A 20,953-nucleotide genomic window follows, 5' to 3' on the forward strand; every position below is an offset into this window, starting at 1 on the left:
GGCCGGAGTAGGACTAGAACAAGGAATGTTCCACATACCCCATAAAGAGACAGGCATAGCTGGGTCCCAGGCGGGTACCCATAGCCACATCTTTTATTTGGAGGAAGTGAGAGGAGTTGAAGGAGGAATTGTTCAGTGTGAGAACAAGTTCAGCCAGAAGGAGGAGAGTAGTGGTGGATGGGGATTGTTCGGGCCTCTGTTCGAGGAAGAAACTAAGGGCCCTTAGACCATCCTGGTGGGGGATGGAGATGTAGAGAGATTGGACGTCCATGGTGAAGAGGAAGCGATTGGGGCCAGGGAACTGGAAATTGAGCCCCTTGAACCTGTTCCACCATTCAGTGAGATCACGGTTGATCCACAACCTAATACCATGCACCCTCACTTTGCCTCGTATACCTTAATGTCATCAAGAGTTTTCAAGCGGCCCACATTGCTCCTAACCACCTTCTTCCTCCACCCCCCCGCAAAAGTTGTTAAAATGTTTAATGTTGATTTTGCTATCTATTACAAGTTTCTTTTCATATTCCCTTCTTGTAACTTTTTCTATCTGTTTTGTCACCCTTTGCTGCTCTTTGCATCTTTTCCATTCACCAGCGTCTGTGCTATTTTTTGCATTTTTGTATCCGTTTTCTTTTAGCTTCATGTTGTCTTTTACCATTTTAGTTTTCCATGGCTATCTTTTTTGACAAGCAGAGCTCTTTCCCCTTAGGGGTATAAACTGGTTCTATGACATTAAATTCTCCTCTGACACCTCCCCATTGATCTTCTGTCGTTTCACTCATTTACAGACTTGCTCAGTTTACTGTGCACAGTCCCTGCTCCACCACATTGAAGACACCTCTACCTGAATCTAGAATCTTTGGCCCGGATCTTTGCGGAATCCTGGAAGCTCCACACCTTAGCCAAATGGCAGTGGGACCCCAAGTCCGGATGTCCCTCCCCCATTTTTGACAGATCTTATTTTTGCCAGGGCAGGGGAGGGGGCGGAATGTGATTACTACATGGGAGAAACCTGAACCCAGCGGGTCCATTTGAACTCAATGCTGAACTCGAAAGCTGAGCATTTTTGCTGGAACGAGGTCCGTTTCCTGTAATATGAGACTTACAATTTTTAAGAGTAGATGTGAATCTGCGTAAAAAGCTCAGTAAGGTCTATGGAACTGTCAAGCCTACAAGTTATTTAAACCCACTGTCCTTTAAATTTAGAGAAAATGCAGCTTGCTGTGTTGCTGAGTTGAAAAATAATCAATGCTTGCAATTTCAATAGCTGTTTGTTGACATAAGCCTAAGGGCTATCAATATAATAACTGCTTGACTACTACCACAACCTATCATTATTACAGTGGGAGTACCTGTTAGTTCATAGTTTGACACCTCCAAGAGATTATTAAGGGATTAGTTGTCTTTGATTGGCTATGAATACAAATGTTTGTTTTTATAAGGAATTAAAAACTTGAAGAGATTTATATGTAGAGAATGAGCTTTTATCAATGAGTGTTTTTTTAATATAGTGAAGTCTATAATAGATACTTAAAACTTTATTTTATTTCATCTCAGCATGGCTCCTGAGGTCTGCCCAAGGGTTTGGAGGGGGGTGTTGGAGAGGGACCCCCAAAGCACTGATGTGGGCCTTTTAAACAGCTCACCACAGCGTTTGGTAGCCCCCGTGGCTACCTCTGAACTGTTTCCGGGGGCAGCGGGCCTGACTCCAGCATGTACTGCTTCAACCATCCCACCACCCCCACCCATCAAATGAAAATTCAGCTGTTCAGGGCTGTTTCTTCTGAGGCGGGTACGCCAAGATGGGAATTTTCGTGACTCTGCACACCCACTTGGGAGCAAATATTCAGGTCCTAATATCTATTTAGCACTTTTCCCTTCAAACACTATGTTGAACTTGATCATGTTCTGATCGTTATTAGGTAAATGTTCAAGCACCATTAAGGTGTTAACTAAATCGGTCTCATTACTTGTTATTAAATTTAATACAGCCTTCCCGCTTGTTGATTATAGGACCGGGGTACACTCAAGAGATTCAGTACCATACTGACATGTCCCAGTCTACTTATCCAGATCTGTATGAAAGTTAAAATCCACTATTGAAACCACTCTTTGCTACATTGTTACCTAATCTCTACAGTTATAAAAGCTACTACTTCACAGCTGTAATTGGGGAGCTATACACAACTCCTGCTACAGTCTTATACCTTTTTTTATTTCTAGCCATAAAGTCTCCACTATCTGCTTACCTCTCATTATATCACTGAAGTGATTTCATCCTTAATTACTGAGGCTACTCCTCCTCCGCTACCATTTTCCCTTAACAGGATCTTCCGGTCCTGCCAGCAGTGGGCGGGGAGACTTAATTTGGTGTGAGGCCAAAAATCAGTTTTCCAACGGAGGGATGAACTTTAGCAATGATGTTGTCAGGACTTTAAAGGTGCATTAAAGGTGGGCTGAGCTTCTTGGCGAGCGATGCGAGGAGGCCCTTTTGCATGCATTAGCAAGTCATGCATGCTCATTAAAAGGCCACCTCAACTGAATCAAGTCCGCCCTCCAAATTAAGCTCCCCGCCAGTGAGCAATTAGAACATTCGCTTTTACGACATAAGTGGCATGCACATGGTGAGGTAGACTTCTTCCATGATTAACAGTGAATTGCCAATGCAATGTCCTCTTTGGGGGCCAGGATTTCCCGGTTGGTGAGCAGGGGGCGGGGCCCACTCGCCGATGCGTAAAATGACGCAGGATGATATTGGGTGGAACTCCCGACGTCACCCCACGCCATTTAAATTTTCAGGCAGGCGGGGGCTCAGCAGAATCAGCTGTGCACCCGCCAACCTGTCAGTGGCCAATTGAGACTATTGACAAAGGCATTAATTAGTGGACCTGCCCGTCCAATCTTAAAGTTGGCAGGCAGGCCAGGAGCCCTGGCGGGCATTAGAAAAAGCATGAAACCTCATCCACGGGCGGAATGAGGTTTCATGTAGGTTTAAAAAATGTATAAAAGTGTATTTGAAAGTGATGGACATGTCCCAACTCATGTGACAGTGTCACATGAGGGGACATGTCAGGGGAATTTTTTTTTCTATTTTGCAGATTTTTTGTTGTGGAGCTGATCTCCCTGAAGCAGCACTTAGCCTCAGGGAGATGAGTGCACTCTTCCATGCGCATGCGCAAAAGAGCGCACTCTCGGCTCAGGGAATCCACCCTCCCCACCCACACAAGAAGAGCATAGCACTTCCTGGTGGATGTCATGCTGGGCGGGCCTTAATTGGCCTGCCCACGTAAAATGGCGGTGTGCCCACTCCTAAACTTACCCCCCGACGGGGGGAAAATTCTGCCCGAGGAGCATTTGTAAATGCAAGCCTCTGCTTGAGATCATGTGGTGGCAGTGTAAGTTGCATGGAGGATGAGCAAGGAAGGGAGGGAGGGTGAGCGGGGAAGGGCGGAGCAGTGGCCAGGCAAAGGTGTAAGGGATAATGCAGGCTGTCCTGGTGCCCTTTAAACATGGCGCGCAGACCTGTGATCCTATGAGGTAGTGGTGGGGACAGTAACTTCCTACCTGCCCTCGCCATGAGATTCAGCAAGCTCCTTGAGGATGCATATTCAATAAGCTGATCGTGCGTGGTCAGCCATCCTGCCCTCCCCAGAGGAAATCATTCCCACTTTCTTATTCACCAATAAACTTATAATTCCAGAACGGAAGATTCCAGTCCCTATCTTTCCTGTAGACTATGAACATAAGAAATAGGAACAGGAGTACACAATTTGGCCCCTTGAGCCTGCTCTGCCATTCAATAAGATCATGGCTGATCCTCTTGTATTTCGATTTCCACATTCCCATCTAACCCCAATAACCTTTGATTCCCTTGTCTAACAAGAATCTATCTATCTACCTCTGCCTTAAAAATATTCAATGACCCTGCTTCCACCACCTTCTGAGGCAAAGAATGCCAAAGTCGCACAATCCTCTGAAAGAAAAAATTCTCCTCTTCTCCGTCCTAAAAGGGTGACCCCTAATTTTAAAACAATGCCCCCTAGTTCTGGACTCACCCACAAGAGGAAACATCCTTTCGATGTCCACCTTGTCAAGGCCGTTTGTATACTTCAATCAAATCACCCCTCACTTCTAAACTCCAGTGAAAACAAGCCCAGTCTGTCCAACCTTTCCTCATAAGACAACCCGCCCATTCCAAGTATCAATCCAGTAAACCTCTCGGAACTGCCTCCAAAGCATTTACATTCTTCCTTAAATAAGGAGACCAAAACTGCATATAGTATTCAAGGTGTGGTCTTATCAATGTCCTATATAACATCCTTACTCTTACATTCAATCCCTCTCGTAATAAAGGATAGCATTCCATTAGCTGCCTTAATTACTTGCTGTACCTGCATACTAACTTTTTGTGACTCATGTATTAGAATACCTAGATCCCTCTGCACCTCAGAATTATGCAGCCGTTCTTCACTTAAGTAATAGTCTGCTTTTTGTTCTTCCTGCCAAAGTGAACAACTTCACATTTTCCCACATTAAACTTCATTTGCCAGATCTTTGCCCACTTACTCAACCTATTTATATCCATCTGCAAACTTCTCATATCCTCTTCACAACATACTTTCCTACCTATCTTGTGTCATCTGCAAACTTAGCTACCATGCCTTCACTCTCCTCATCTAAGGATTGATGTAATCTGGTAGATTTAGGTTCTGGGCCTGACTGTCATGTAGCCATTTCTCAGTAATGGCTATCATGACACAGCCTCCAAGTTGAATTTGCACCTGCAATTCATTCACTTTGTCCCTTATACTCCATGCATTTGTATATCCAATGCTTATTTAGATGATAATCGTCTTTCAGTGCTAATGTTTTACTTACATGTTTTTTATTTCTCTCTCCAGGCTTAATCACTTTACATTCTTTAGTTCTCCCTTTACCTGTCATGCCTAAAGCATTATTTCTGACATTTGTTCTACCCTCTTCCATTTCATTTGTCCTATTGTTTATATTACCCTTTTTCGGCTGAGCCCTCCCCAGAAAGCCTAGGGTAGTACAGAAAGTGTAGAGGTGAATTTAAAAGGAAATTAGGAAAGTATGAAAAAATATTGGCAAGTAAAGTCAAGGAAAATTCAAAGATGTTTTATGAATACACTAAGTGTAAGGCAAAGATAATAACCTATTACAGATCAAAAAGGGAACCTGTATTTGGAGACTCAAGACGTGGTCATGATCTTAATGTATTCTTTGCGTCTGTCTTCACAGAAAAAGGGGATGATACAGACATTGCAACATGGGATGGGATACCTATTGTGGGAGAGGAAATATTAAGGGATTTAGCATCTTCAGAAGTGGATAAATCACAAAACCCAGATGAAACATATCCCAGGTTGCTAAAAGAAGCAAAGGAGGAAAATGTGGAAGCTCTGACCATCATTTTCCACTCCTCTCTGGCTACAGTGTTGGAGTTGGAGGACTGCTAACGTGATATGGTTGTTTAAAAAGGGAGGAAAGGATAAATCGAGTGGCTTAGTGGTTATGTCACTTGACTAGTAATCCAGAGGTCCAGGATACTGTTCAGTGAGCAAAGGTAGAAATCCCAACATAGCAGCAGGTGGAATTTAAATTCAAATTATTGATAAAAATCTAGTCTCAGTAATAGTAACCATAAAACTATCAATTGTCACAAAAACCCATCTTGTTCACCACTATCCCTTAGGGAAGGAAATCTGCCATCCTTATCTGATCTGGCCTACATCTGATTCCAGACCCACAGCAGTGTGGTTGACTCTTAACTGCCCTCTGAAATGGCCTAGTAAGCCACTCAGTTCAAAGGCAATTAGGGATGGACATCAAATGCTGGCTTTGCCAGAGGTACTCACATCCCATGAAAAAATAAAGAAAAATTACAGGCTAGTCAGCTTAATCTCCATCATTGACAAATTATTGGAAAAAATTCTGAAGAACTATTCAGAAAGGCACAAATAAAGCTAAAGGCAGTCAGGATGGATTCGTTAAGAATATAGGTCATGTCTGATAATTTGACTGACTCATTTGAGGCAGTGACAAGGGGGCGTCAATGAGGGTAGCCCTTCTGATGTATTCTACATATATTTTCAAAAGACTGTTAACAAGGCATGACAGACTGGGAAGAAAAGTAAAGATCTATCAAATCCGAGAGCAAGTGACAAGTTGGATCCAAATTTGGCTCAGTGGCAGGAAGCAAAGAATAATGGTCGGCAGGTGTTTTTGTGTCTGGAAGTCAATGTGGTTGACTCTTAGCTGCCTGCTGAAATGGCCTAGAAAGCTACTTAGTTCTAATGGAGTTCCACAAAGCTTATTTCTAGATCTCTTGCTTTTTGTGGAATAATCAAAGATTTAGACTTAAATGTAGGGGGCATGATTCAGAAGTTTGCAGGTGATTAAAAAAATTAGCCGTGTAGTTGTTAGTAAGAGGAGATAATATCTTCCTACAGTCTACAGTAATGTATTGATCAGGTGCGCATGCAGAAGAGTGGCAAACGGAATTCAATCCTGAGCAGCATAATCTAGAGAATTGAGGTTACTGCGGACTCAGTATGTGAATGCACAGAGTGCATTGTGGAGGCACTGGCATAATTTTTCAGCCTTCCTTAGACTCAGGGTGGTGCCAGAGGACTGGGGAATTGCAAACGTTACACCTTTCTTCCAAAAAAGGTGCAAAGATAAGCCCAGCAACTACAGGCCAGTGAGTTTAAATTTGGTTGTGGAGAAACCTCTAGAAAGAATAATCTGGGACAAAATTATTAGTCACATGAACAAATGCGGGTTAATTAAAGAAAGCTAGCATGGATTTCTTAAGGGAAAATTGTGTTTAACTAACTTGTTGGAGTTTTTTGAAGAGGTAACAGAGAGGGTTGATGACGGCAATGCTGTTGATGTGGTGTATATGGACTTACAACAGGCATTTGAAACAGTGCCACACAACAGACTTGTGAGCAAAGTTATAGCTCACGGAATAAAAGGGACAGATGCAACATGGATATGAAATTGGTTAAGTGATAGGAAACAGAATAGTGGTTAATGGATGTTCTCTGGGTTGAAGTAAGGTTTGTAATGGAGTTCCCCAGGGGTCAGTGTTGGAACCCTTGCTTTTCCTGATATACATTAATGAGCTGGACCTCGGTATACAGGGCACAGTTTCAAAGTCTGCGGATGACACAAAACTTGGAAGCATTGTGAGGAGGATAATGTAGGATTTTGGTAGGAAGAACACAGAGAGACAATATAAAGGGTACAATTCTAAAGGAAGGGCAGGAGCAAAGGGGCCTGGGAGTATATGTGCATAACTCATAGAAGGTAGTGGGACAGGTTGAGAGAGCAGTTAATAAAGCATATGGTATCCTAAACTTTATTAATAGGGGCATAGAGTACAAGAGCAAAGAAGTTATGTTGAGCTTGTAAAAGACTAGTTCAGCCTCAGCTGGAGTATTGCGTCCAGTTCTAGCCTCTGCACTTAAGGAAGGATATGGTGAGAGTGCAACAAAGATTCACAACAATGGTTCCATGGATGAGGAACTTCAGTTATGAAGATAGATTGAAGAAGTTAGGACTGTTTTCCTTGGAGAAAAGAAGGCTGAGAGGAGATTTGGTAGAGGTATTCAAAATCATATGGGGTCTAGACAGAGTAGATAGGGAGAAATTGTTTCCACTTGTGAAAAGATCAAGAATGGGAGAGCATAGATTTAATGTAATTGGCAAAAGAAGCAAAAGCAATATGTGAAAATCTTTTACATGCAGCAAGTGGTTAAGGTCTGGAATGCACTGCCTGGGAGTGTGGTGGAGGCAGGTTCAATCGAAGAATTAAAAAGGAAATTAGATTGTTAACTGAAAAGGAAGTAAGTACAGGGTTATGGAGAGAAGGCAGGGGGAATGGTACTAAGGGAATTCAGAGATCCAGTGCAGACACAATGGGCTGAATGGCCTTGTTCTGCATTGTAACAACTCTGTGATTCTGTGAAGTGTGTGGTAATGCTTGTGAGGAAGGCAAACAAGGCAAGAGAATACACAATGAATGATAGCATACTGAGAAGTGTACAGGAACAGGAGTATTTTAGAGTACGTGTCCACAGGTCTCTGAATATAGCAGGAGAGATGGATAGAAGGAGGCACTGAACACAAAAGCAGGGAGGTTATGCTTGAGTTGCATAATACAGTCGTTAGGTCACATCCAGAGCAACGTATACAGTTTTGGTCATTTTCTGCGTTACCGGAAGGATGTGATCATGCTAGAGAGGGTGCAGAGGAGATTTATGAGGATGTTTTCAGGACTGGAAAATGTTAGCTATGAGGAAAAATTGGTTAAACTGGGGTTGTTTTCTTTGGAACAGAGCTGAGACTTAATTGGAGTGTATAAAATTATGAGTACCTAGGTACAGTGCATTGGAAGAACCTATTTCCATTAGCAGATAGGTCAATAAGCAGGGTGGACAGGATTTGCTGTAACTGGCAGGAGTTGGGAAGAGTAGAGCGTGGTGGAGCATCTGGAATTCACTGTCTGAAAGGGTGATAAATGCGACAAGGGTTTCTGCCTCTAAAAAAATACTTGAATGTGCACTTGAAGTGCTGTAACCTACAGGCCTACAGACCAAGAATTGCAAAGTGGGTTTAGGCTGGATAGTTCTTTTTGGCCGTTACAAATATGATGGGCCACTGGCCACCTTGTGTGCCATAAATTTGCTATGTTTCAGTAGAAGATCTAAGAAGTAAATACAAAATTTTGGAAAACCCTGGTCTCATGCTACCCAAGCAAACTCTATGAGCTTTATTCCAGGAAATGATACCATTTTGTCTGAAATCCTTGCACCACATTGCGGCGAGAAATATCCAATATCAAAAATGGACTCTCAGCTCATCTTACAGACCCAGATCCTCAATACTGCTCAAGATCCTGGCAACAAACTGGCTGTGGTTATCTATTTCATGACAACAATATGGAATTCATATAGGGCCATCACTCAGATGACATTAGATTTAATGTAATGTACCACTGAAACAACACGAATGCTTTTGAACGTTCACTGGAAACAGAAGGCATATGGCTGGGTGAACTTAAAATTAATTAATTAATTAATTCAACACCTCTTTGTCTTTTTGTCTATGACATCTTTTGGAAATCTCCACCTATCACTAGCCCTCTATCCAGCTCTACTTGTCCCACCACACTCCCCCCTTAAACCAGCTTATATTTCACATCTTTTCTATTTTTCCTTAGTTCTGTTGAAGAATCATACGGACTTGAAACGTTAACTTTATTCCTCTCCGCAGATGCTGTCAGACCTGCTGAGTTTTTCTATGTATTTTTGTTTTTGTTTTGGATTTCCAGCATCCGCAGTTTTTTGCTTTTATCTTAGAATTAATTATGTTTGCACTCAAACAAATGGCCTTTGGCAACATGTTCAGAACTGAAGTAAATTCCTAAGCTCAAATTCCACATACAATGTGCACTAATGGTCTCAACTATTCCATAATTCCTCTCTTTGGTACCCCTTATCCCCTCCTGTTTGCCTTAAAGAATACAGCTTCTGGCAGCAAGCATCTGGATGAATACTGGTGTTCAAGGGACTGAAGTTGTAGGAAGTGCAAATCTATCAAATCAGAACAGGAAACTTGCCTCCAAAAACAGAAACCAAAGACCAAAGCCAGGGCATGTATTGCAAAGGCGTTGGCAAATGCATGGATGCAAATTTCCTTCTGAGGAATGGTCCCACCTAAAATGTTAAGGAGAATAAAAGGATGGGCAATAGTATAACATGCTGTCAAGTTTCAGGACATCCCAATATACTTTACAACCAATGGATTATTTTTGAAATTGTGTATCATCTCTCACTTATAGGTCATTATTGTTATGCATTTCTTGCATTTCCTGTCTATTTCCTCCCAAAGTACTGATGCGTGCTTCAAGCGATTGCAAGCAAAATATCTCAGCTCATTCTAAATTAGACCAAGGACTGTCTCTACTATTAAAGTAAGCAGCAGTACTGTATAAAATTGAGAGAACTAAAATTAATCACTTACCTCCTGTTCCAAGGACCTTCAGTAGTTCAAAGTTTTCGATCCCAACTTTTTCTGCATGTCCTGTTAAATTAGCTGTAAAACAACATAACCGTGTTAGCTACAGCCTCTTTTTAAAACTAATACTTTTCTTTAACAGATTTGATATTTGAATTCTTTTATGTTTCTTTCAATATTTTGAATTCTATTGAGGTATTGATAAATGTTGTGCGATTAGCCACCTTAAACAAAACAAATTATCCCAAAGGGCCAGAAATGAATTATACCAAAAGGACACATTAAATTACACTGTAGCAGAGTATTTGAACTACAATTTGATTATGTACATACAGATATCACTATTTATCAACCAGAACTCCCAGAAAATTTTTTTATTACGATAATGTATTATTTTCACCCTTGATGGTATCATGCAATATGGGCACTGAGCTTTCCGGTATATTTTACAAATCAAAATAACTGAAGACTGACATGCCTCTATCTGAGATATAATTGAGGGTTAACTGGCAGAGTTATCCAAAAGAATAATTTTCAAGCTAGTTCGGACACATCAATTTAAAAGCTGCAAGAGTTCAGATGGCGACCAGTTTTATTACATACTAGTCACTATCCTCATCAGTCAGAAGAACAAAGATTTTGAGAAAAAATTAGCCCCAAAGGCTGATCAACCTTATTCCAATCTACCTTCCTTCACACAAAATTGCTTCTCTCTCAAGAAGGAACTCAATTGGCTTTTAAGCCCATTTTCTTCACTGGCCCCTTCTCTGGTATGCTACAGCACAAGTCTATTATCTCTTCACTTGTGACCCAATCTCAGCCTTGCCTCAAGTCCTTCCATTCACTCTGAACATTCAGCTCCAAAGACAACAGCAGGATTTAAAGCCTCCCTGATAAAAAAGCCTCCCTGTTGTGTGTTTTGGGCCTGCCTTGGTATGGTGATGTTGATCACTAAGAAGTCAGAATGGCATACTTCCAGGCAAGTGTCTGCACTATCCAACAATTGGACTCTCTTGGGGTCTACACTGCACTTCATATCTTTCATAAAGTTCTTCATGAGTGCTTCTCCAGTCTTTCCTGAGATGGACTGAAGCACTTGGTGACACAAGGATAGATACTAATAGTTAAGCAGCTTTATTTTACCAAGAGCATTAAGTGCACAGAGTAGTAGATATATTCAACCGATGATACATCTATAAATCAGCCCTTAAGAACAAGAAAAATATTTAAAATATTTCATACTATTTCCATTAGCAGGTTCACAACCTTTTCCTGATCAGTCCTCTGATCCTGACTCAGCAGAGAAATTGGGAAGGAGTTTCCGACACTGGGCGGGGCTTGCTCCACAGACCTACCTAATTAGATAATTGTCCGTGTTTCCCCTTGCCCATCTCTGAATTCACAGGAAGTTGAAGGACTGTCCCTCTGACGTTCTCCACTTTTAGTGAGTTGTCAGTGTGCCTGACAACAAAACAAACTCCCTCATTTCCTCCGAGGTGGAGGTTTAAAGGAAACATTTCTGCATTTCTCAAAACTCATTAGGGACATTCTGACTTAAATGGGATCTGGGATGAGACATTTGACCCTCATGGTATCAGACTGAAATAACCATGACATGGACATTCCACAGACCGGCTCATCTGGATTAAATAAATGAGCATATCTCCAGGCTGTAGCTTTTTTTAAAACAGTGCAAATTCACTGTTTTAAGACAACACTTGAAACACAGCTCATTCCCAAAAGTAATGATTAAAATTCTCAAAAGTTGACAGGCATTTAGAATTTCATCAGTAATTCAGGTCACGTACAATGTAACTTTTCATTAAATCAAGGAGGAAATCCTGCTGGATTCTATTCTATAAATAATGCAGCAGACTCAAGGTATAATGGGGCAAGATTCAGCAGCATAGGGTGGTTCAAAGGATATCAAAAATGCTCACAGTTATTGCTGAGCCCCAAGTATTACATTTTCCTAACTTATGTAGGTACAGAGGAGATGAACTCATTGGTCACAGGAAGATATCCAACTTTAATGTAGGTTGCTGAAAAGAGAGACATCTTTCTTTCTTGCACGCATCAGGACAAAGGCAAGAATGCCAAATTTCAAACGATCAGAACAATTAATACTATAGGAGAAAAGGATGCTGATTGGTTGGCAAGCTGACTCTGATTGGCTGAGGCATTGCCATGGAGAAAGCAATGGGAAATTATTGGCTTCATAAGCTCCTGGGTATTCCAAAAGAGAGGCAAGGCTTGAACATATTCTTTCTGTTTGCAAAGAACGGGTCCCTGCCTGTTAATTGGTCTCTTTTAGCAAGTGTAAATGAGCCACATTACGAGCTCAACTGATGACCTTAAATTGGTTATTAGTGTAGCTATTAGCACACTTAGGATTGTTCAGCAAGTGCTGTCCAATCACAGAATCACATCAACGCTAGACATTTTGTTTTGGGTTTTGCAAGTGCAGGCTGGTTGAGCACAGCCTGTACTCTGCCTATTACAAACAACCAAAGGAACATGTGGTTTGATTCTATTAGCCAATTGCTGGGACATACAGCCTATGTACCAGGCATTGCACCGGCACTGAAATTCATACACAATATACACGTTGGGATTCATATAGTTCCACATGCTATAAGATTGGCCTTATCAGCAATCTTGTAAATAGGGCCCAAGCTATTTGCTCACCTTGCAAGCTTGATGCTGAAATACATCCTGTGAGACAATGGCTATCCTGATCACATCATTGTTCGCTGTGTATCACGTAAACTCGCATAAGGGCCAAAGGCAGCCACTTTTAATGTAGGTCAATGGTGATCTCATTTGCATGTAAACAAGTTTTGGCCTACCTCTTCCCTTTTGAGCCCCACCTTTGTATAGCTTCCTAAGATTTTTATCAACATCAAATGTACAGCTGAAAGTTACTTGCAGAGATGGAAATGTGTATGCAAAGTCGGGAGAGTAATTTTCAGTTTTTATCTATTGCAATGTAATCTATTGGTAGCACACTAGTTTTAAATCCATGCCCTGGGAGAACAATTTAAGACTCAGTTCAGAAAGCAAAACTAATTCATAGATGTAGATGAACTATGTATGAATTACACATACCTGCATCAGACTAATCCCTGGGAATCTTAATTACATCAGACTTTACAGGAAATAGGATGGATTTCAAAGACAAGCAAGGTAAAGGCTTAGTGTGTTTAACCAGTAGTAGTTGAGTAATGCTGACTAGAAAGGTTCTAAATTCAACCTCTTGATGTGTGCTAAGAGTTAGCTAATCTCAGCTATGGCCGAGTAGGAGTGCTATGGTGGTCATCAGTACCTAAGATTATAAGATGGATAAAATCAAAATTGTCAAGAGTTGCCACTCCTGATCACTATGGAAAAGTGATTATGGATGTCCGGTAAAAAACATGATTGATTTGCCTATGATAGCTTTTATGGATGATTAGCCAAACGGTTCTCACTGTGAAGGCTCATGTGAATAATTTTGATTTTGAATAGTAGCCACTTGGGCAACGAGCTGCTAGTTGTTCAAACTCCAGCAAAAACTGTCGTAGTAAGGATTAAATAGAAGGAAGGGAAATTAAAATAAACTAAGAAAAATAATTAAGTGCAAAAAAGTGAAGGGCCGTTGAATTACTTTTGTGCCGATCAACTAATACTTGTTAGTGATCAGGTTAAAATCACCAGGTTCCCTTGATAATGGGCCAAAGCTGTCGGAAATGGACATCTCACAGCATCACCAATAGTTAGGCTTTTTCCAGCATTCTTCAGCTCAAACATAATTTGTGGTGTAACTTGCTGAAAGTGTGAACTGGTAACTAGGGCAACAGGGCACCTTAGACCTTAGTGAATGACAGGGCCAACAGGTTATCTCCTTAACACATAAGAATGAATCAGGGAGACAACAGAAATAAAATTAGGGTGAATTAGAGTCAAGTAGGTACAAAGAAATAGAGGGAAAAAAGATTGGATTACGAAAGAGAGAAAAGAAACTAAAATTTTAAATTTGTAAATCTCTAACAACAATTTATCACATGCAGAAGAGACTAAAAATTTTAAACTGGTCCCTTTCTGGACCAAAGGGATGATTGGCATTGCATTAACAATTATTGCTTCGTTTAAAGGGTATTACCCTATTAAATTATGAGCCTCAATTTTCTGTGGTGAGTTTAGTGAGCAATTAATGCACAAATTCAGCAAGTTCTTATAAATAATGGGGGGGACTACTAGCAAGATACCATTTGTGTGAGGAAAATGGTGGAGCAATGTAAATCAACCAGCAATTTCTGGAGCTTCGCAACTCACATGGTCTGTCTTAATCCTCTGAAATGGCTGGTCGATTTGTACATCAACAATGGCATGCATTGTTAGCACAGCATTATTTTCCAGCAAGATTTGGCCCCATGCCTTTTAAAAGAAAATAATTGGGGCTGCATTTGTTAATACTGTAACTGCAGTTTACATAACTATATATTGTGACAACAGGTTGACTTTAGAACTTCCATCTGCAGCTGCCCATCGTGCATTCTCAGACATTTAATTGCAATGATGTTGTTACTGTTTACATGGTCATAAATCAAACTACTTCAATCCTTACTCTGCCAGAAGGCAGCTTTTGCTTGAAATGTTTTCAGTATTTACGCAGCCACACAGCCACTATTCATTTGCTGACTGACTCACTGTGTACAACCAGCATTTAAATGTTTTTGTTTCAGGCTTACAGCATTTTCAGTTTACCATTTTAATTACAACAGAATTGAAGATCCCTGCAGCACAGGTAGTAGAATACAGAAAATAGTTGTAGAACTGATCATTAGCAGAATATCTCAGCTAACCACCGGATGGTGAGATTTTGGCATTCTCTGCTTATATAAAGATCCAGTTTCCCAATCACATCATACATGTATAATTGAAAGGCTTGAAACATGCTAGTTGCTGAGGTTAGTTGCAAGAATCCAATATCTAGAGATCTAAAGTAGAAATCTGTATGGGTTAGCATTTCCATTTATTAACTAGTGCAAACAATTAACCATTTTTCATACTGATGAAATTGGCAAATTAATATTTCTTGCATTGGAAATCATCAGGAAGGGAAAAATTGGGAGACAAAAATCCCTAATATCTGAGTGGCTTCAAACTTGAATTTTAAAAATCTGTAACTTGAGGGAGGAAGGGAAACCTGAGGGGGATAAAGAGTTCCACAGTATTAAAAAAAATGTTTTCAGTAGATCACAATAAGCTTTGATTTCAACACAGTAAAGGTGCAGGAAGTAGCTGGTGTATTCACGGAGGTGTGGAAAACAAGTTCATGGAATGCATTCAACATAGTTTTCTAGCCCAGTATGCCAAAGAACCAATGAGGGAACAGACTATTTTAGATCTAATATTGTGCAATGAGACAGAGATAATTAATAACCTGTAGTAAAGCAGCTTCTGAGGAAGAGTGATCTTAATATGATGAACTTTACATTAAGTTTGAGAGTGATTTAATTAAGGTCGAATTTAGGGCCTTAGCAAGGGGGGAAATTGCAGAGGCACTGGCTACAATCTGACAATCCTCCTTACATACAGGGATGGTATCAGAGGACTGGAGAATTGCAAATGTTATACCTAAAACTGAATAATGCAAACTACTTAGGAAAAGGGGCAAGTTGGCCAAGGTAGAGTTGGAAACTAAATTAAAAGATGTGACAGCAGAAAAGCAATGGCAAACATTTAGAGAAATAATTCATCATTTGCAATGACTGCACATAAAAATTGAGTGTAGATTAAAAAACCCATGGGATAAGTGGTATAACTATATCTAACAAGAGAAGTTAAAGATAGTTTTAAATTAAAGGAAGAGGCTTATTGCCTCTAAGGGACCGACATTTACTTCTGCTATCTTCTACTAATCTCTTCCTTTTTCATACTTAAACAAGCTTTTATGATCCATTATTATGTCTCTTGCCAGTTTACCCTCTGTTGGATCCTTAGTCACTAGTTTAGTTGGACTAAGGGATCCAGGTTGCATGCTTGTTTCTGGATGACTGAGTTGGTACCACAGACATTGCAGATCAGCAGACATTTCTTATGTAGAACACATTCTCTTTATTTACAAAAGAACTCAGCAGCTATACTTGTGTACATACATCGAAAACCCTGTCTCTACATTACAGACTCTTCTAACTACTGACTACAGACTACAAAGGTAGCCTGCGCTACTCTGTCATTGGATAATAAGATCATGTGATGTTCTATTATAACATTCTTCTTAAAGGTATATTACACATGAGATTACCACTCCCTCATATTCTATTTTCTCTCTCATTATCAATTTCTTGTACACCCTTTGTTGAATTCTAAAATCCACCCAGTGCTCGGGCTTAGTACTCTTTTTGGCAAATTGGACAGGACACTAAGAGACCTCCCCCACTCCTCTGAGTATGCCAATGGGATCTTTTATGTCTACCCGAGAGGGCAGACAGGATCCTCAATTAAGAAGGTCAAACATAAAATCAAAGTAACTAGCAGGCTATTGCATTTAAGAGTGGTTTTCCTTTATTGTCAATCTGAGTGGGAGATGGTTAACATAAAGTTCAGCATGACTCATTCTAATATTCAGCAAGGCAAGTACTTGTGTGTACCGAAATACGAATGCAGCTTTTCTATTTTCATTTATGAAATACAGATTCTGGTTTCCCTTTGTTGAGATAAGTGGATCAGGCAACAGTACGATGGTTCAAGGGCAGGGAGGAAGAACCGCCAGTATTAGATTGCTTTTGCGATTCTATTCAAATCAGTGTATAAATACGGATCTGACTGGGCTGCAAAGCCTGATCCCCGTTGGTTGAATAGGATCCTGACTTACTTAGTCTCACACAGGAAGAATGGCTATTTTAGCAAGTTACTGAAAGGGTGGCTGCCATTCAAAGCCCTGTATCCCAGCAAGAGGTGCAGCCTTCAGGGAAGAAGAGGAGAAAAGCCTTTTTAATCATTATCAGTTTATTTATGAGGTCTCAGTAGCAACCTGTTCCCTCTGTCCACTAATCTGATTTGCAATGGGACCAGGACCATGAAATCAGAATCAGAAGTAACAGTGAATTATAGTGATGTGAACTTAACTTATATTCATGTTTAAGATTCTGACTGAGTCAATGGGTGGAATTTTCCCAGATTTGCACTAAGTGCGGTAGCCGGTGGGTAAAATGACGTTTTACCTGCCGGCCTCGATGGCAAGTTTTCACGCTGTAACATCCCAAACCCACCATATTATTTATGCACTCCCGGGAAACATGCCTTTCCATGGCAGGCAGGCTCTCATTCGCCTGTCTGTCATCACCCCGCTGCTGCATCACATTGGGCGCAATATTTAAAGTCTAGCCGCAAGCACACATCTTCCAGACCACCACTGCTGCATGGAAGTCATGGCCCAGAAACTGAAGGAGACTGTAGCCCTCAGATTCAGGTAAGTGTCCCTCGTGTGCATTACTGGATGCCATGGAGGCCTGCTGGGATGTCCTCTACTCCAGCTCTGGCCACAGGATGGGCAGCAACAGCACTAACCAGGCTTGGGAAGCGGTGGCAGCAGTGGTCAATGCCAATGCCCTTCAAAAGAGGACAGCCACCCAGTGCTGCAAGAGGGTGAATGGTCTTCTTCGTTTCGCCAGGTTAAGTCACTCTTCTCATCACTCTCAACCCACACACTCACAAACTCAACGCACATCCACAGTGATCTCACTCACTGTCAGTTCAAGGGATATCACCATTCACTCTCTCACACACACTGTCATTGTCCTCATCTCGTCCATGGGACCACTCACCACCCACACAGACCAGACATACTTATCACCTGGCCTGGCAGGCATCCTTCTTACACTTTCTCCATCTCTATTCATGCAGGACAAGCTGGCACACAAGAGGGAGACGTGGCAGAATGCATGAAATTAAGGTCCTCACGGACTTTGAAAACGGAGCCATCCAGCTGGACCGGTCCTGTGCTGACAGTGAAGTCGGCGGTGGTCTACCAAGTGAGGGCCCAGCAGTGCAATATACATCAGACAACCATGCTGTGAGTAACGTGTCCTGTTTCACAGGTCATTGCCATGTACTAATTATCTCTCCTTGCTTCCACAGGCACATCTGTGAAACAGCCGATGGAGTCCATGACCCATGGCCTCCAAATCCAAGCCCCAGAGAAACCTCTTAAAAGTAATCTGAAGTCCTGTCACAGCGCTCACCCACACCTTCCACCAGTGCAGAGACACACGCCTCGGTGGGACCTAGCTTTAGAATAACCTTGGGACCACAATCTGATGAGCACATCACACTGTCTGATCCACAGGAGGTGGCAGCAGGGACCTCCCTGGCATCTGGCACTCGAAGGACTGCTGGAGGCCAAATATTTGTTGAGTACAAGTCAGCTGACGAGCCTCTAGATTCAGTCATGTCACAGTTGCTGGATCTGCAAAGACAAGCTCGGGAACATCAGGAAGGGATGTCCGCTGCACTCCTCAGATTGCAAGGAACGATGGAGGAGTCTGTCCGTCTTCAGACTGAGGTGATAGCACTGGCATGCCAGCACACCAAAGTCAACACTGGTAGGATGGCAGCCACCATGGAGACTTTGGTCCAGGACGTAGCTCCTTACTGCTGCGCGGGCTCAACTCCATCAATGATGCCATAGTTGGCCTCCAACAGTGTGTATGTGAGAGGGGTGCCAGGCAGCTCAATCTCACTCCAGCTACTCCTTCTCCTCAGGGTCGCCTTGGAGCCCCTGTACCCATAGGGAGGAGGATCAGCAGGTGCACACTCCGGGTCCATCTATGACTCCCAGAGTGTACAGCCTATCCAACTCCCCTCTTCCTGTCACCTCAATAGCTCCAGCTCTACAAATTGAGAACGGTGCCACTGCAACACAGCAGAACCCTGAAAACAGGCCAGGACTCTCCAAGTCTCGGCCCTCCAGAAGACGCCCGCCAATGTCATCACAGGTAGGGTGTCACAGTCAGCAGGCTACCTTCACCTCCACTGTGGATGTCCAGGGAGCACCAAGACATAGCGGCAGGGTTAGGACAGTTAATGAGAATTAGTTGCACAGCCTGGGCACGGGTGTTAATCACTTCTACATACTGTTCACTATTGTCAATAAACTTCCAAGAATGTCTCCCTGCCTATGGCTCCTTGTTCTGATGAGCAGTGTTCTTGTCACTCAGATGTGAAACCTTTCTGCACAAGATAAAGGCAGGTGTCTCAGGCCAGGGCCTCCTCCATGTGCTCTGTGCAGCCTTCAGACCAAAGTGATGGTCTGGCCTCTCACTCCCTGGAAGCATTACTGATGCCTGCACCTCGGTGGTGCTCGTCATTACTGCCAGAATGTAGTGGACTGGCACCACAGAGTTCTCTCATTCTCTTGGTGTGCTCTCAGCACCTTTCAGGAGGGGCTGGCCCCCATCTCTTCAGCATCTGTGACCACTGCTGCTGTGCTCCCGAAGGGCTCAAGTACTGAAGGCAGAGAAAGGATCAGGTGCTTCTAAAGTTTCATGGCTGCTTCTCTGTCATATGACCCTGATCTCAGAACGCAAACGATCTGCCCTTGGCCAGACAAGAGTCAGACATTCTCAGAGGTTATGTGAAGATTTATGGAGTGTCCTCACTGCATGTTGTCATCATCCTCCTGCAGCTGAGTGACTATTAGGGTCTCCATTGCGTCTCCATGACAGGAGCATTCTCACAGAGGGTATTTGCACTGCCATAAGCCAGACTGGAGTCAAACATTCATAGATGCAATGTGAGGATGTATGGGGTCACCTCACTGCATGTTGTCATTGTCCTCCCCAAATCTAGCAGTTATGAGGGCCTCCTGAGTGTGCCTGCCTCATCTAGCCAGTGCGAGGACCTCATCCCCATCATCATCGCCTCGGAGGACCTCCTCATCCTCATCCCCGTTGGCGTCCTCCTCATCTGAGGAGACGTGCAGCTGCTCCATCTCCTCCTCAGCCAGCTCGTCTCCCCGTTACAGCTCCAGGTTGTAAAGGGCACAGCAGATGACGACGATGAGTGACACCCTTTGTGGACTGTATTGCAGGGCTCCACCAGACCGGTCCAGGCACCAGAACCTCATCTTCAGCATCCCGATGTCTGCTCCACCAAGTTGCGAGCTGCAGCTTAAGCCTCATTATACCGTCGCTCTGCTGCGGTCTGAGGCCACTGCATGGGTGTCATCAGCCACGGCCTCAGCGGGTAGCTCTTGTCCCCGAGGAGCCATCCCTGCAGCTTCTGTGGACCCTGGAAGACTCCAGGGATCTGTGACCGACTGAGGATGTAGGCGTCATGCACACTCCCTGAAAACCATGCATACACCTGCAGGATGTGTTTCTGGTGGTCACACACCAGCTGCACATTCAGCGAATGGAACCCCTGGTGGTTGATATAGTCCACCAAGTGTTGCGACAGAGAACTGAGTGCCACATGAGTGCAGTCAATTGCGCCCTGAACCCGTGGGGAACTTGAGATCTGGGCGAATCTAATCGCTCTTGCATCCTGGCTGTCCTGGTCCCGGGTGAAATGCACAAAGTTGTGTGCCCTCGTAAAGGTGGCATCTGTGACCTCATGGATGCATTTGTGGGTGGAGGCTTGTGAGATCCCACAGAGGTCACCTGTGGAGCCCTGAAAGGAGCCACTGGTGTAGAAATTGAGTGCCGCGGTCACTTTAACGGCTACTGGCAGTGGATGCCCTCCATGTCCCTGTGAAGCCAAATCCTGCAGTAGCTGGCAGATGTGACTGACCAGTTCCCGAGACATGCACAGTCTCTGGCGATACTGGTTCTCGGTTATCTGCAGGCATGAAAGGTGGCGTCTAGAGACCCTGGGTGTCACTAGGCGCCAGCCTGCAACGGTTTGCTGTGGTTCTTGGGCG

At 42.8% G+C, this 20,953-nt stretch overlaps 1 protein-coding gene across 4 annotated transcripts in view; it reads right to left on the reverse strand.

Annotated features, from left to right (window-relative positions):
* LOC121292658 (ribosomal protein S6 kinase alpha-5) overlaps positions 1-20,953 on the reverse strand; it is a 220,891-nt gene that overhangs the window by 130,946 nt on the left and 68,992 nt on the right. For all 4 annotated transcript variants that reach the window (XM_041214911.1, XM_041214909.1, XM_041214910.1 and 1 more), the window contains exon 2: positions 10,054-10,125. In XM_041214911.1, coding sequence (XP_041070845.1) covers positions 10,054-10,125 — 72 coding nt within the window. The remainder of the gene's footprint in view (positions 1-10,053; positions 10,126-20,953) is intronic.

Source organism: Carcharodon carcharias, chromosome 20, assembly GCF_017639515.1.
Source record: "Carcharodon carcharias isolate sCarCar2 chromosome 20, sCarCar2.pri, whole genome shotgun sequence".
NCBI lineage: Eukaryota > Metazoa > Chordata > Chondrichthyes > Lamniformes > Lamnidae > Carcharodon > Carcharodon carcharias.